The following is an 18489-nucleotide window of genomic DNA, read 5'->3' as shown; positions in this document are numbered from 1 at the left end:
TGCAATCAAATAGAAAGCTAGGTTCTGAGATCTCCTCAATGGAAGATTCAAAACACATGGTAAGAAACTCACAAGTCTGGTTAGGACTTAAAAAGCAAAGAGATTTTCCATACAGCTCCTCTTGGAGCAGGAACTGGACACAAAAGGTGGTGTGTATATAAGTGAAGGAATCTGGCAATGAGTTTTTGCTACTTTGTATGAAGACAGCAGGGCAAAACCAGCTGTGATCTCAGGGTTCTGGGCACGTGAAGAGTTTGAAGAGCTCAGTTCAAGTCAAGATGTTTCAAGCATCCAAAGACAGGATTTTGAGTTTACCATTAAAATAGCATTAAAACAGCATTAAAACAAACTAAAAAAAAAAAAAAAGGTTAACTCACTTTGCAATTTACTCTGACTTTGAACTGTATGCTCCATCTGCTATCAGAATAGTTTGTATTGTGCCAGAGTACATGAAGTAGTGTACTGTTAGAGACTGATACAAAGGAAATCACAGTGAAACTCAGACCTTTCAACCTGCCAGTATTGCACAGACCTGAGGAAGACTGCTTTGCTCTTAACCTTCAGGGTCACTACTTAGTTTGTGCCTGAGCATACCTGCTACCTAATTTATTTTTAAAACTTTTGTTTACTTTTACTTATAAAAAAAAAAAAAAAAAACCAGAAAACCTTTGCTTTATTCTTTTTTGTTTCTGTTCTTTCTGTACCTATATTATCTATTTATCTTCAGTACTTATTTGAAAAACACATCTAAAATATGCTTTCAATAGCAATTACAAGTATAAAGTAGGAAATAATTTCTTTCTTTTCCCACCACCACCCCCAACATCCAAAGTGGATGATCTAACCAAGAATAAATACTGCCAGGTCAACATTAAGGAATACTGGAAAAGAAATGGGTGCACAGGATAATGACAGAAGTGGGAAAATAGAAGTGGAATAAAGGGGGAAAATTTCACTAACCTGGGCAGTCAAACTGCAGCAGATGTTGAGATCTGAAGGGAGATAAATGCAAAGATTAGAAAAGCAAGTAAAGCATGGGGAGCCACTGAAGACTTTGGGTCTCAGAGATATCTGCTTAATAATTACATCAGACCTTTAGAAAACCATTGTCTTGTTAGTCTTCCATTGGAGAAAGAAATCTGATAGATTAAGTGGATGAGAAAAGTAAGGATGCTAAAATCAACAGCTATACCTAGTTTTAGCTTTTTTAGATTACCTACAGTATAGAGAAACCTGTTTGACACACAATTACTGTTAGTACAGGACATAATTTAAAAGATACTTTCCTACCATTACAAGACTAACAGCAGATTCTGGGAAATAAAAGACATTTTAGACTTCAGACAAATGATTGATGTAGGAGACCTGAAGAAATGAAGAGGTTTCTTGAACAGCAATCCACAAAAGCAAGTGAATGGAGTGATGGAGGCTGTTTTATCCAGTTTGAGTAAAAAAAATATCCAGACACACCCATTAGATATTAAGCATTATTTTACACAACATTCTAAAACGAGCAAATTTATGACCTAATACAGGTGGTTCACAAAACACAGACAGTACTTACCTTATGAGAACTGATGTGTTATTGCCTCACAAGATGTGTTATGTGTATGCATTTACTGTGGATATGCAAATTCTGTATGTTAAAGTTTAGAGATTTTTGGTTCCTAGAAGCCTTATGGTATACATCAGACTGTTCACCATGCTCTGCACTCAGACATAAAGGAAAACATTTAGCTCTGTGCTTCCATTTGTCTCCACTGTGGAATCCAGGAGCATAAGAATTAAAGGGAGGAGAGAGGTGTAGGATTAGGACTTTACATACAGTGCAAAACCTGAACAGCTTCGCATATTGCAAGGTAAATCCTTTCTACTATGGCTCCTTGGGCAAGTCTCCCACTGCAGAGAACACAGAGCCACTGCCACTGTCTGTGGGACAAGGGCAGAAATTAAAACATTCATTTCTCAAATGAAGATATGTAATTTAGAGATGTCACATCTGACAACATTTAGGGAACACAACATCAGTGTGTTCTCCCCTCAGGAGAGGTTTGAAGAGTTACAGAAATATTTGTAAGCAATGGTATGGATGATGATTAGGGTCTTGTTGGGCAGAACATCGAATATTGCAGTGAGATTCATCCTGACTATCATAGCTTATCCCAATATGGCAGCTCAGATCTGCCTGAACAATCTTAGGTGGTTTCTATACCCCCTTCATATTTTTCCAGTATAATTCCTCCTAACAACCCAAAGTTTTCACCTGAGGAGAGTGCAGTTTACAAGTGGAAAATGTCAATTTTTCTTAATAGGCAGAATAGATAGAATATTTTGTCCTGAAAAAGTTTCAGAAACTTGCAGAGTACATGGAAGTAAATACAGCTTTCCAACTACATAGCAAGAATTTCAGACAAGTTCCTAGGCAAACTGTGACTACAGAGGATCTCACAAGAACTTGGCTCTTCATTTCTCCAAGCTGATTGCACAAGACAGCAGTTTTTATTGGCACATATTCTAGGGGGCAAAGGTTCAAACACACTGAATTTGCACAGCAGAATCTGATCTCTTATTAACTAAAACAAGGCACATCACTGATACAGAGTGAGAAATAGGCAGAGACAAGCCAAAATAGGCGGCTCATAAAGAACAGAGCTGAAGGCCAAGTCATCCTCAAGGCTCAATTTAAAAAGGTACTGCAAGGTGATAAAATAGCTGTAGAACAGTTAAATCACACAAAAGACACAGAACTTACACTACAGAACAGAAGGTGGGGGGAAGGAATCAAATCTGGCAAAAAAAGTCTGTGTCATCTATAATCCATATCAGCAAGTCCTCCTTGTTAATTACGATATTTCTAAAGCAAAAAAGACTACTTTTCTTATCTAAAGAGCAGGAACAAAATGGATGTTCCAGCAAAAGATAGGAAGCATGGACCAATAGACAGCACTACCTTTTTGTCCAAGGACAGACTATGTGGGCATAGCACTAGACTCAGCAACTTCAAAGTGACACAAGATCTGGAGACAGACACAGCCACCCAGAGGACAGACTAATATTTATCCAAGTTGTCTGATTTTGCAATGCAGCCAAGAAAATAAGTTTGTTTATACACATGAAAAAGTTCTTATGACTAACATGTACTCAACAGCGACTCTAACCAGCTTCATGACTCTCCCATGAATAAAATTGCTTGGAAGCATCTTTACTTTTCATTCTGAAACACATTGTCTTTTCCAAGAATCTTAGAGCAGAGTCCAAGGCGATGCTTTGTTTCTCAGCAGCAGTGTCTATCTTTTCTTTCCCTAAGCATTAGGTCTGCAATCTGCACTTCCCTGTTCCCTGGAGGTCCAGATGAACCTATTCCTGGCACATGCAGATTACAGAGAAGCAATGAGGCATTGAATCTTCAGCATCTATCTATGGAGAACATTAAATCCAGTACTTATTTGCCTACCAAGACAGATTCTAAGAAAGCTGTTGGAAAAAATGGCCGCATACAAACCATTTTTTCATCTCTTAAACATGAAGCCAACAGACAGAGAACACGTGCACTCCACATAGCTACTGCTAACCAAAAATCTCTACATATGCAAGTATGTACCCACTGTGGAATAGGAGCATGGATAAGCATCAAAAGGAAAAGTCAGATTTACACAGTAAATTAAGAAATAGGCAGCAAAGCAAGGTGAGAAATACTGAAATCTTTTTCCTGAGCTATTCTGAAGTTTTAAGACTACAGTCAGTGTCATGGTAACTTTCACACTGCATATCAATTAATGGGTAGCTTTGTATACAAGCCTGCAGCCTTAAACCATAAGCCTAATTTTCAAATATATCTAGTCATTCTCTAGGAGTATTTTCTTCATAACAAAAACTTAGAAAGAAACTTTATCAAGACACATTTTTATTGCATTATCTACCATCCAGTTGTTTTGGTTTTTTTAAAGTAGAACACATAATAAGTATGTGCACTATTTTGTTCAACTACTTGGTTGTTAAATTCAGTTTTTCATCCTGCAAGTTGTCAAATACTATAAATAAGGCAAGACCTATCATTAGCAAGAGGCATTTAATAAAAGTAACTGCTAAATCAAACCATACTTGTGAACACCCCAAGACAAATTCCTACAGGACTGAAACACTGCACTGAAAGTATTAAGATGGTATTCTCAGTCCTAGCAGTATTCTTCATAGTGGCTGAATATTGCTACATCAAAACAACACAATACTGGCTCCCTTTTTCTAAGTGTGTCATAATTAATATTTTCCTAAATTCATACTGAAACCTGGTAATGACTTTAGTCACTGCTTAGAGAAGATTAGGCAGTGACAACATCCATTTTAAACAGTATTTTTTTCACCCTGCTAAATAAAGCACAAAAAGCAACCACATCTTGTAAGCTACCGAGCACGTGACCTTGTATCAAATTTTAACAGAAATGACCCAACAAGCTCCTAAGAATTAAGGATGCATGATCCAGATTAAGTATGTTTTAAGGGTAAGAGAACAACACTAAACCCTTAACATCAGACTGCTGAAAACCAGAAGTTCTCTATTTATTATCGAAACAAGCACAGGACAAGTGGCACAGAGACTATGTATACTTTCTTTCAAATAACTTCATCATTTACTTGTGAGACAGTCTTTACTAAAAAACACTTGGAAAGAGCTTTTTCCACTAATTCCACAGATTGCTGTTGTAAATTCACAATTTAAACCAAAATAGACTAAACAAGGATTTTATTTGTCTGTCTGCCTACTTTAGAGAGGCATCAAAAAAAAAAATTTCAATCACTAGTTTGGATTGGTTTTAAAATTGAGAGGAATAACAACCATTTGATTTAGTAATCTTATGACTTATCAGTTCGTTCTTCAACAATCTCAATTCATGCTGAAAGTATATAATAAACAAGTCAAAATTTATTTATAGTCTTTATAACCCAATTCTCAAGTCACATGTAACGGAACACCTATTAACAGAATTTGACACCAAGTAAACTGGGATAAGGAAAGCTCCCCCCTTTTGGTTCTCCCTTGCAAGAGCCAAAAGGAATCTGATGCCTGATATCTACCAGTCAGGATTCACGTCAAGGAGCTGGCAAGAGTTACCAGTTCCTATCTAGCATGCCATATAATCAATTTGTTAATGCATTTAATTTTAATTAGAGCCTACTTAATGAGCAGGTTGTTTCTTCGGTTTTAACAGCTTTTACTCCACATAGCAAATCCAGTGCAGAGAGTTAAACTGCAAAGACTTGGCTAATTCTGTTATTCCAATACCCAAAAATGTTTTTACTTCTTTCTTACTACAGGTTTCACAGCATGTATTCTCCTTTCTAACAGGCTGCAGAAAATGCAAGAGGCACGAACAGAGACCGGGGCTGGCACAGAAGCACACAGAGACCCTGGCTGGGACCTCAGGAGCTCCTGTGCAGTGCCAGGCTGGCAGACAGTGACTCCAGACAGTGACCACAGCACACCCAGCCTGCAGCCCCCAGCCACCACGGGCCGAGCGGTGACACACAAGGACCCCAACCCGCAGGATCTGTGCCACCTGTGTGTCATCACATGGTCAAGAGCAGCCATTCTGGCAGAAGCCGTCTTTCCAGGTGGGAAAAATGGGACTTGGTGAGTACAGGTACCAGGTCAGAGGGCTAAGAGATTCAGAGGGCATGACACTCACTGTATAAGTATTTTTTTCTTATGGCACTTGCAACCAGCATCCCTGTCTAGCAGTCTGGCTGCTCTCAGCCCCCCCAAACACTGGGAAAAATTCAAGAATTTTAGCATAAAGAAAGCTGTCACTTGTCTAAGGATCATATTTCCAGTATTACTAGAGTTTTAAAAATACAATAAACAACTAAACAATTGTAGCTTTCATTTTCAAAAGCTGAGGAAAGTAGTCTTTGGTTTGGTAAATGAACCTTATTTTTTCTTATAGCCTTTGACTTATTCGTAAGTACATACTTCTGTGTACTTCTGGAAGTACATAAAGTGTGGCTTTTTTATCAAAAGCAGAAAAAACTAGGATAAAAAACATCCAGAGCTATCCACTTGAGCTGAGGTATCTGTGTTGAAGGGCACAATCCATGCTGTGCCTTCACAAACACTGATCTATTCACTTTCTCAAATACCCATCCACAGGGACTTGAAGAAAAATTAAGTATTTAGATACAAGTAAATTAAAATGAAAACTTGTGGGTTTCAGGGAGAGGTTTTGACAAGAGTTATTCAGTCTAAATTTTACTAAGAGCTGGTGAAGCTTCCCCTCTCAAAGGGGGCATACAAAGCACTCATCTGTCTACCGTTGAAGATTTTATGTTATAAACATTTAAGCATCATGATTTCTCTGAAACTCTGAGCAAAAAGAGTATCTTCATATAATTTTGAGGTAATCTTTAAAATATTAGATTCTAGCAGTACACTGGAATAAGTTTTATAGTCTTACCAAACACTATATCAGAAACACTCTCAATCAAATTGTTTTCCTACACTGGAGTTTTATTTCATAAACAGAATTTGTGCCGATCTGATATGGAGGAAGGAAAAGCACTCACAGGAGTGAGAGCACCCTATAAAAATTATATTATTATAATAAGTTTTGTTCTCTACAAGTCAACTAGCTGCTTTAGTCTGATTTATAAACAGGAAGCAGTAATACAAGCACCTTCATAAAAGAAATCACAAGCTTTTTGCTCAACAAGTATATTTTAGAAGTTCTTTCTGCCTGCTTGTATAGCCTTATTCTTCAGTTCTCTGCAAGCATTAAGAATCATTTATTACCTATCCAATAGCTTACTCCACAACACTTGACTTCTACTCCTCTAAAGATCATTTTATTTCGAAACATCTCTACAAAGCTTATGGGGAAATAGCACAAGATGTCATCTGGATTGTATAGTCCTTCAAAATAGTCTAATTTGAAGAGTTATACAGTAAGATCTACATTATTAAAAACTAAGTTACAAGAACTAACCATTCATAAAAGTCAGTTTACAGCTGCTCAAAAACACACTAGCCCCCACCATAAGGTAATTTTAAAAATAAATAAATGATGCAGAGTCAGTAATCTAACCAATTACCAGAAAGCTGTGACAACCACTTGTTATATTGCATTGATGCCATGAAGATTTTTTTGCCTTTTCTTTTATACCCCTGTTATACCTTTTTACAACTTCTGTGTTCCTAGTGCTTTTTGCCTACATTCTTGGACTTGTTTGTCAAGCTAAGAGACTAAACATTTTAGAAGCTTCGTAGCTAGGGATCAGTGTGCCCCAGACCCCAAGGTCCTCTCCAGAACATATTCTGTAAACTGAGATAGAACCATCCAGGGGAAGGTTCCTTGGGGAGGGGGGCTCACTTGAGCCTCTCATTGGAGAATCTTTGATAGATATGCTAATTAGTAAAACCTATAATGTTATACCCAATCTTTGAGGAGGGACTCAGGGGAGTGCATTTTGGTGCATATGACCTGGACGTGTGCAACTAAGGATCCTTAAAATAAATACCAAGGTAAAATCCCTTTTCCCCTTCTAACTGTGTGTGACTCTTGATTTTAAGACCAGGAAAAGGCATCGCATAAAGAATGGCTTTTAAGGCACGGAAGATTTTTTGACAGAAGATATTTATTATCATTAATCCCACTGTTCTATCATGGGTGAATAATGAATACTAACATGACCCTTCTGTTTTCATACTGAGTTCTACTAGCCCATACTCTACCAAAAACTCTTACTATGAGGATGTGTAATGGTCTAAAAGGAGCGTCTCATTGGGGTCTGTGGGCTTTTTCCCCACCTTTCCCTTTTAATCCTTATGGTTTACACCACTTCAGTTTAGAGAGCACCACCAGCAAGCTGCTCAAGAATAATTCACCGTTTAAGCAGTGCAATGTGTGTCAGCCAGCCTGATACAATATATGCATCTCCCCGTTGCACCTAAATGTCTTAGTTTAGGAGTGTACTACAGAAAAAAAAATGCAAGGGAAACAAGTTAACTCCAGTAGATGTACAAGAAATGGCTAATTGACACCTTCCCCGTCACCAGAAGCCAAAGTTCCATCAGCTGCTGTAGACAGCAGTAAAACACAGCTCACCTGGCAGCTGGGACAGGGTAAGAGGAGCAGTCATATTAATGCTATAGTAGTAAACTACAAGACTAGAGTTTGAGAGACAGAAAAATCCAGGTATTTTGCTTTTAATAAACCTGAAAAATGGTGAATACAATCGATCCTAAAACCTGATATTTGAACATACCTCAATACAAACAAAAATTACACTACTAACCTGTTCCCTGTTATTTACTCCTTTCCCCCTTCCTCTAAAACACACAAGTGTCATTGGCAATGTATGCAGCTGAGTACCAAAATAAAGAATTCTCTTTGGAATAGTAAAGAATATTTTTCAAATCTCTCTTTTCATGGTTAAAGTATTTTAAACCTTACATTGAGAACAAAGAACAAAGATTTTAACTGGCTTAACTAATACTTCTGATTAAAACACTCTTTTAATAAGACAATATCCAAATTAGTTTTATGTTTCTCTCCAACACAACTTGCAGTTTAAATCTGGCTTCTTATCACCAATTGACTTCTAAATCAATAACACAAAGGCAAATATTTTCAAACACATCACGTGTAGGAAGAAACGTGCACTTACCAAGTGAACATAAGGCACAAAGTATCCAAAAAGTGCAGCGGGGATCCCAAAAGCCCAGATTCGGTAACTAAGAACTTTGAAAACGGAGAAATTGCAAATCTTTTTCGCAGGAGGAAATTTGGACTTTCCCTTCTTTCCTCCCTCCTTGTCTTTGGTGTTGGGAACAAGGGGTTTGTATGTAAATCCAGCCAGGAAGAGAACAAACATAAGGATGCAGAGGACCCGCAAGGTGTTGTACAGGTCAACAGAGTCGATGAGAACCCTCAGGAGGAAGGGCAGTGACACTGTGAACAAGCTGCTGCCCGCGGTGACAATGCCATTCACGAGCCCAAGGCGCTTCTTGAAATAGTGCCCGAGAATGACCAGGGACGGCTGGTAGGCAAACGAGCAGCCACAGGCAAACAGGATCCCGTAGGTGAAATACAGAGGTTCAATGGTGCTGTACCGAAAGAAAAGAACAAATCATTAGTGTTTTGTAAGGCAGTGGATGCTCATATTCACCTCCCATATGCAAGACAGTTTCCCAACCAATCAACAAGTGAGTTACGAGTTTGTATATCCTTTAGTTAGACAGCACCGTATCAGCTTAATTCAGCAATTATTCCATCTCCTTCCACTGAAAATTTTATAGAATTCACTCAACAGGTAAAAAAAGAAAAATTACATTCAATTATAATTACATCAAATAGCATGTGAGGCAGCTGGTGGGGGGTCTGTAGCTTAGACCCCGGAAGCTGTGATTGGGCATACTCCACAAGTGTGGCTAAAAAAAGTTTTAAAAATCATTGTCAGGGCAAATTAGCCAAATGTATGTTCAACCATTGCTGGGTTTTTGGAATTTTTTTTTCCCCCAGGGGAATTCGTACTGTTTTGATTTACACATTTCTTCACTGTGCTAGCAGTTCAAATGTAATACTGAACTCTCCTCATGAACCCAGAAAAATCAAGTAAACAGTTTATTATGAAAATAAAGTAACAAACATGGAAAACATCATTAATAATGAAAAATAAAATACTGACAAAATTTTGTAATATAATACATTATTAAATTATAGACATTTTAGGTATTAATTTTTTTAGACAAATAGCCCATTTTTGAATAACTATTTTAAATTCAGTGTTTTGAGACATATATTGAATATTCTAAGAAAGAACTAAAAAAATTGTTAATAAGGAATGAAAAATTTCATCTCATAGTAAGGTGGTTCTTCATCATAAAGTTCACCATCATTACCATTTACTCTACACCTGAAATAAAGCAAAGCCATTGTAATTGATCCCAGACAGACTTGTGACATCAGTAAAAAGTACTTGTGCAAGAAATGTTAAAAGTATGAAGTAACAGTATCAGTATAATTAATTAAATTAGTACTGTAGTATTATTAGTAGTATTAGCAAAATAAAACATTTTTTAACATTTAGATGGAGGCAGTATGCAAGAAAATTTTTACAAGATTTCTGAGGTGGCACATGACAGTTTATGTAATTTTTTTTAAATGCTATGTTTTCAGTGAACCCCACCCCACCTTTTTTATTAGTTAACACCTGCTTTTAAAGCAGTTCTGGAAAACAGTCAATACATAATAACAGCCCATACATTCATTTTTTTTTAAGGAGCATGAATGCTTTATGTAGTGCTTTTCATCACAGGATGCAACCTGCCACCACCCCTCTATACAAAAATAGACTTCACAAGCTTCCTATGCAATTAAAGAACTTCTTTGAAAATACTATTTGACCTAACAAAGGTCTGACTCCAGAAACTCTGGTTTTGTGTATTATAGTGAAAAATAATTATTTCTGTAACATAGTATTGTCACTTTCTATACTAAGCTATCAATTTCTGAAACTGATACACAACATAAGCCAGCAGAAACAACATATGGGGAAAAGAATTACTACCTTTACTAATGGAAAATAACCAGGAAAAATAAAACCAGCAATTATAAAATGAGAGGAGCAACATAGTACAGTAAGGACAATGAACTTTTGCTTCCATATGTAAATTCATTCCAAGAGTCTGCAGCACAACATGCATATTAAAATATTGTCCTGCATCATAAACACTCTTACGTCTCAATTTCCTAAGACATAAAATTTATACTAAGAAATTAGTGCAATGCAAAAGCAGTAGATCATAGGAACATTTGTCGGCTTTACAATATTTTACTTCTAGAACACTGACTTCTATATCTGAACTATACTCCTTTAATGAACTGATAACATCATGAGCATAAATCATTTTAGTGTAAGTAACATAATGAAACGCCAAGTATGCACATCAACCTGGAGTGTACTCTTACAAGAATTCACCTCTCAAAGTGCTCTTCAAAGTTTAGTTAAGCTGAAATATTTTTAAAGCCTTTACAAAATAACTTGCTCTAGCATGTCTCTTCCGTGCCCTTGTTCCATTGGGTATCAGACAAACACAAGAATGATCTTTATCTAATGACAAGGGTGGTTTAGTATTCATCACTCAACATACTACTAGGAAGCAAGGAGGAAGAAAGACTTTTCCAAGGCACATCTTTTAGTTTTTACCTCACATTTAGTAAGAAGCTTCTTAAAACATATCAAGAAGTGGGGGTTTTGTTTGTTTGTTTAATAAAACAAATTAAGCCAAATATTTGCACCAGGATTAACCATTCAGATCACAGCAGCTCACAATCATCTGGTTCAGAGTACAAGCACAGAAAAGACATTTTCACAAGCTTTTTGTCTGTATAAATACATTTGCACCTAAGTAGAAAGATCTTCTGAATGTAGCCTGATTGATCCTATACTTATTCTGCTAAGGGTGGGGGAAAAAAAAAAGTCTGAGAACTAGAGGTAACCGGCTTATTTTCCTGCTACTTCTTATACCCTACCTTCACTAACCAATTTCTGATGATGACTAGACTAAGTAAATTTCCTGTTTCCTCATCTTCTACAGGGTACATCCAACAAATCAGTCACTCTTGAATTTCTCAAGATTTATTCTGCAAAAGTTACAGAAACATACAAATGAATTGTAAACCAGAAGAAAAAACAAAACAAAACAAATAAGCCTTAAGTATAGTCAATATACCAAGGTCTTCTCTATCTCCATGTTCAGCAATTGGACCAGTGAGAAGAGAAGAAAACATCCAATTTTACTAGAATTTTAACAGCTTCCTGGAGGTCCTACTGTGTTTTTATGAGCATTAAAGCCATTTCAAAAGAAAATTAAGGGGACAGGACAGGAAGGGAAGACAGCAACAATGTTTATGTACCTGTTATAATACAATCTACATCAAACAAACGTAAGTTTATCCTGGACAATGCTGTTGATCTTATAGCACTAGTCTTGCTGTTGATATATTTATACATAGTGGTTCCTGTTAAATAGGGAGTCTTGTTATGACATTATATTTTTAAAAATACTTTTTAAGTTGAAAGTTCACAAGTCATAGTTCGAAAGATAAAACCAAACCCAAATAAAACAAGTTTTCTACACATAATATAAAGTAGCACTGTTTACCCCTTCATATTCTGCTGATTGGATCAACATTACCTCTACATCACTAAAAAACGGATTAAATTAAAATACTTTGAAAGTTATTAATTTAAGCTTTTTACCTTACAAAAGAACTTGAAAGGAGTCCAACAAGCCCTACTGCAGCTCCAACAACAGCTACTTTTCGACAGCCAAACAGGTCTGTGAATATGCTAACTATTGGGGAACAGAAGAAGACCATCCCCATAGAAAGAGAGCTCACCCACGCTGCAAAACAGAAAAAAAAAAAAGACAACATGTTAGAAGACCAAGTGATTTCAGCTTTCAGTTAATACTTGTTTTCACCTAGGATTTTATGCTGCTGAACTAAAGTTGGGTAGCAATTGGGTAATTATTTTAAAAATATTTAAATACATCTTAAAATATATTTACCTAACAGTAAAATAAGCATAATAATTTACATAATGAGCTAATTTAGATTTTATCAGCTCGAAGAACGCAATTAACCTTTTTGTAGCTATTACTTCTACTTTTTTTTTATAAACACACAGACATTTCTCTAGTAGCTAACTTAATATTCAAGGTGATGCCTAGGTCATTAAAGATACCTTTGAGGATCCGTATCAATTCTGACTTCAGTTAGTACATTTCTCTTGACTTTATGCTACACCTTAATGACTTTAAACAGGTACATTTGCTGAAAGAAATTAATAACTTTTTAACTTCATTACTAGATGTAGATCATACTGAACATCAATAATGAGTAAACAACAATAGGCTTTTATACTGTAATATACACATTAGGAATGAAATTTTACTTTATACTAAACAGACTTGAGTTAGTAAAACCACTTCCATCTATAATGGGAAATTTTCACTACTTGTGATACTGCTCCAGCTTTACAGACATTGTGAAAACTGTATTTGGTTTATCAGACCATTAAGGCTCAATTCAGGTGAGTCCACTATAGTTTCAGCCACAAGTGAGTTTTATTAGCACAGCTAATAGTTACAACTAATATATTTGGCATATATAGTAACTTATATATATTGCAAATGTCCCCACCTACATGGGGGGAAAAAGTGGTCTAAACAGGAAGTGGAAAAAGCTGCTAATGCAAAATGAATTGGAAAAAATATTTTAGCTTCATTTTGAATTGTACAGAAGACAACTCTTTCAATCTGAAATAGTTTTAAATCTGCGTAACTGGAATTTTGTTTAGAATACGTTTCCTAAAGACATAGTTAGATAAACAATTGTGATTCAGCGATGAAGGCAAATAAAATTATCTGGAAAAGTATATAACCACAAGACTAAATGAAGTATATTTGCAAGTAGATCTACCACTACCAAGGCTTAGGATATGTGTTGTTAAAGAGCCAGTAAGCCCTACACATTGACTAAGACATCATTGTGCACTAAAGACAGGAAAAGAAACCAACAAGCAAAAACTTGTTTCTTCCAAGAGTTCACAATGTAAATGAAAGACAAGAGAGAACAGACGGCTAGAGAAAACCAGAAAGGAGTACAAGAAACAAAACCTTTATTTTAGGGCAAACTATGCTCTCAATGAACCACAGCCTAACTGTTTGGGGAAGGGAGGAGGGGAAGGATGTGTGTTGCTGGGATTTTTTGATCATGTGATAAAATAAGAGAGTTTCAAGGCACAATCTAAAGAGTGAGGTACTCTTATGGCCATTTCCTGTGTAGGACTACCCCATATATGATAGCCCTGCCAGCCTTGCACCTCCGCAGCAAAAACTCAAGCTGTATGAAGAGAGCACAAGAGACTAGGAAGAACAAGGACCCTGTGACACTGCCTGAATGGCAAAGTCCAAGTTTATGGAAGGTCTAGGCTTTCTCTTTCTCTGCAGTTGAGGAATGCTCAAGAGGACCTTGGACGTGGCAGAACATGACTTCTGTGAGATCTGTCCCCTATTACAGCCCAGATAGCTACTGAAGGTACAAGACATTATAAACCACAGTTTATAAGCAGGAGTTTGAGGGAGGAGATGCTCTCATCCAGCCTGGAGACCACCCAGTTAAAAACCTTCTAAGAAGTCCAACTTCTACAAGACTCATCATCCTTATCTCTCTGTAGCGGGTTGGGTTTGTAACCGGGCAGAAACAACAATTTAGTGTAGTGGTTTGGTCCAAAATACTCATTACTGTTTATCTTCTGTGAGATAAGAATTAGGAGAAATGCAAAGCAGGCACCAAACTTGAAAGAATATAAAGAAGTTTATTAACAGACCTAAAAGAAGAAAAAAAATTATACCACACCCTCAGAACCCTTCTCCTCCCCCCACCTTCCTCCCTTCTCCCACTGACAATGTAAAAAAACAACCCTTAAGATGTTCAGTCTGTTTACCACTTCCATAATAACCTTGTTCAGTCCATTTAGGAAGAGGAGTCTCTCTTGCTCTGCTATGAACACATTATCACGAGACAGCCGCCCACTTCCAAATAACCCTGTTCAGTCCATTTAGGAAGAGGTCTCTCTGCTCACATGTGAGTCCCTTCCATGACTTGCAGTTTTTCCCACAACTGCTTTCGAGGGTCCACTCTTGAAGTTTTTTGGGGTACAATTTTAAGGTTGAGCCGTTCAGAAACAGAAGTTCTCTTCACCCATCTCTGGGAGCATTTCATCTCTAAGAACAGAGGCCCTTCTCCTTCCCTGGGAGCAAAGGGTCTCCCTCATCTTCATCTTTAGGACTATCTCTGGGAGCATCTCTAGGAACTGAGGTTTTCTCCTTTCTTGTTTGGAGCAAAAGTCCTCATCGCTTCCATCTCTCCCTGTCCAAACTTCTCATGAAATTACAGCTGCATCAGCATCGGCCTATCTCAGCGCAGGTGCTTTTGCTAACAAGCACAAGTTGAACGCTCCACCCCCCATATCTTCATGGAATTACAATGGGTACTCTGACATATCATAGCTTCACAACAGAATTTCAGCTTTATGCATCTCCTCTTTCTCTTCCCTCATGTTTTCAGCTCTTCACAGCACTAAAAGGGTTAATCTCACCTAGGCCTTGCAGCTGGAATGTGGCTTATGGCAGTGGAGAGGGGGCAGGGCCGAGCCGCTCCGGCTGCCCACAGCAGGGCTGTGGGGGGTTCCATGGGTGGAACAGGGCCCATCGGCTCCAGGATGGCCGTGGCCCGGCCTGGCCTGGCCCGAGCAGGGCCTGGGCTGGGCCCACTGGCCCCCACACGAGGCCTGCAGCCACCTGTCCCAGCGCCGGAAACGAGAGAGAGAAAGTCTGCCTCAGGGTTTCTATTCTTAAGTGTGCATCACAGAGGCGGTCACAACTTTAAGTGGCTTAGAGAATTGTCCATATTCAAACTGGCCAGCTGATAGGTTCTGTCAGGTCCCAGAGGAAGCTGTAAGCACCCCTTGGCAAGGACGTCCCTTCCGGGACTATGCTTGCTAACCCATGACAGTCTCCCAGAGTGAGCCTGCTGCTTTTCTGTCCAAAGGAAACCACAAACACCAGGGGATAGAATGTCCATGTCGGCCTGTCACTCTCCTAAATAAATGATGGCTACATTACCATGAAAAGTCCTCAGCACCTCTGTGTGATTTGCAGGGCAGCACTAAGAGTCCCTGTGACTCCTGGGGGTACCTGCAAGGCCAAGAGGCAGCTAAATCTTGAGAGGCAGCCGTCACAAGTTTCACATGGTATGAAGATACGAAGGAACAGCTGAACCTCCTGTCACCCTTCCTGCCCAGGAACAAAAAGACACAAAGGCAACAGACACTAGACAAGCTCACCAGAGATGACTGGTTTTGAGATCCAATCTCACATGGATCATATTCATGCAGACAAACAGGCAAAGAAAGTGAGCATCTGAAACTGAGCTTAAGCAGCTTGCATGAAGTAACAGACTAAATTACTTCAGAGCTACGGGCTGTGATTCAGTTACCATTCTCTTTAGTGAAGTCAAGGTTTACAGTGGTTTTTTACAGCCTATACAGCTAATAAAATAATTGGAATATGAAAGGCTAAAGTGAAGACATTCAGCTAAAACTAAATTAACAACATGCTTAGTCTCTTTGTACTTCCAGGTACTCATGAAAAAACTATGCCTTTCTTATCATTTGATTCTCTCTTCTTGTTATTACAATAATTACAGGGCAGAGCCTAAAAGAGAAGGTTTCCATTGGTTTTCAATACAACAGACAGTTAAGACAAATGATGATGCCTTATCTGAAGCATTTCAGAATGGAATGGTGATGTGGGAGTAAGTCCCACTACAAAAGTGGGAGCCCATGCTGTACCACTTACCTACCTAAGGAAAACTGGAGCCCTTTAAATTACTACTTCGAGTCAGTAAGTTGCTCTCATTAGCCTACAGAAATGCAATTTAAAGACATTGTTGGCATGTCTTGTATGAACAGCTTTATTATTTATTGAAAAGAATGTTCTTGAAGTTAAACTTCACGTGAATGCATAGTTTGACAAAATGTACTGTCTTCATCCTTTGTGAAGGCACCTAGCACCAAAAATAATCACGATAAACAGAACAACAGCACATGAGTAAATCTTTAAATGCCCTAAGGCAAATAATTCTTGCTGCAACATATCCATTCTATGAAGAAATTTGTAGCTTTAAAATATATTCAGTAGATCAAAGTAATTTTCGATCTCACTTTTAAGTAAGTTTTCAAGCACCCTTACACTTTTTCCTGCAGTATGAAAAATGTACATTGAGTTGTCTTCCACATTTTTTCAAACAAAAATTACAACAGTCCTAAGTAATACAAAAAATTACAAATGCAGCTTGCCAGAATACTGAGAGTTCTCTAGTGCAGTTATTACATCTTAATTAAAGTATTTCTCCTCCAGGCTACTGGCTGCTTTCCTGGCAGAAGCTGGCCATATTCCAGAGCTGCTAATTCAGATACTAATACAGCACCTAATTGCTACATATAATTGCATTCATATTCATACACAGAACATTTTGATTGCCATAGGAAAAAAAAAACTATTCCTACTTTAAGGACTTAAACATTCCTTAAGGCACTGGAAGCTAAGAATTAACTCCTCAAAACACGCAATTTTTTGTAGAATTAACAATTCCCAGGCTTCCCTAGAAGATGGAAAAGTCATTCTTAAGATAAAAGTATCAGACCAGAGAGCAGCTGTATTGAAAAGTCTGTTTGTTCTGTGCCACTGAAACACATAATGGATTACAAAAACTCAAAACTTTATTATAGCTAAAATTAATCAAACATGAAAGTCACAGGTATGTGTTCTTTCCTGATCAGTTCACTGAAAATCTGAACATATATTCTGATATTTCTTTAATTATTTCCTCTGTTCAAAAGTCTACAGCAATGCAACTATACCACATATGCCAAAAATATGCTGCTGTTCCACCGTAAGTCTTTAAAAATTAAAAAAATATTATTTTAAAGTGTCTTTACTATAAATATATTATCTAATATCTGAGCACTCTCAGAATTATTCCCACTGTCACAGTTAGATTACATAATACATATTTATCAGCCAAATTATAAACCATGCTACTAAATATTTTAGATCATTCTTTGGAGTAAAGCACTAAGATTTACAGGACAACAAAAAAGAAAACACTAATATCATGTTCCATTGAAATGTTTTACCATGCACAAATTTAAATAAAGGCTACTTGGCCAAAGCATTCTTTAAAATCAATTTTTTTTAAGCATTACAACAAGGAACTTGGCAGTTTTATCCTCAAGTGTCTATCAAGTGGTTGGCTCAACACAGTAGTAGCACCCTTAATTTTTTAACAAGCTTCAAGATTTTTTTTTTTAATATTTTCCCTTGAGATTGTTCTGGTTGAGAAAGGGAACAAAATGCTACTGTCTAGAAGACAAGCTATATGAGCAAGCAAAATAAAGGCACTTAGTAACTTCTAAAACCTCAATAAGCTTGAATAATATTTAGCTTTCATTAAGTTATTAGTTACAATTTATGCAAGAATAAGGAAGTCTGTATGTATTCTCCCAGCCTCAAATAATTAACAGCTGAGAGACTGAGCATATTTTTACTTGTTTTTCTTTATAAAAAAAAATTGGACATTACTTTTTTTTCCACTGTATTTTTCAATATTCTGGCAATTTCTCCTCCATGAACTGCCAAGCTTCCCTGGAACACTGCTGTATTTTCAGCATCCACAACATCTTACAACAAACAACTCCATAATTTAACTATGGAATGGGTAGAGGACCTATACTTCTATTATGGACAGTTACACACACAGATATTCTCTTCAGCAAAGCAGAAGACTGGCTTCCATAAAAAGATTTGTTACGAGAATAGTTTGGGAATTTGAGAGATCCTCTTCTGGAGGAGACAAAAGTGGTTGT

The 18489-nt window shown here is 37.3% G+C and overlaps 1 protein-coding gene across 1 annotated transcript in view; it reads right to left on the bottom strand.

Annotated features, from left to right (window-relative positions):
- The window catches only part of SLC16A10 (solute carrier family 16 member 10), a 69800-nt gene that overhangs the window by 14918 nt on the left and 36393 nt on the right, over positions 1-18489 (bottom strand). Inside the window, exons 2-3 of the mRNA XM_042016994.1 lie at positions 12256-12400; positions 8659-9097 (exon numbers count right to left, since the gene is read on the bottom strand). Of these exons, the coding sequence (XP_041872928.1) occupies positions 8659-9097; positions 12256-12400 (584 nt within the window). The remainder of the gene's footprint in view (positions 1-8658; positions 9098-12255; positions 12401-18489) is intronic.

This window comes from Corvus kubaryi, unplaced genomic scaffold, assembly GCF_017639235.1.
Source record: "Corvus kubaryi isolate FWS band 111438036 unplaced genomic scaffold, C.kubaryi_AGA036_p1.0 split3-73, whole genome shotgun sequence".
In the NCBI taxonomy this organism is placed as follows: domain Eukaryota; kingdom Metazoa; phylum Chordata; class Aves; order Passeriformes; family Corvidae; genus Corvus; species Corvus kubaryi.
Note: the sequence above shows the minus strand (reverse complement) of the source record. Positions and strands in the feature narration are given on the sequence as shown.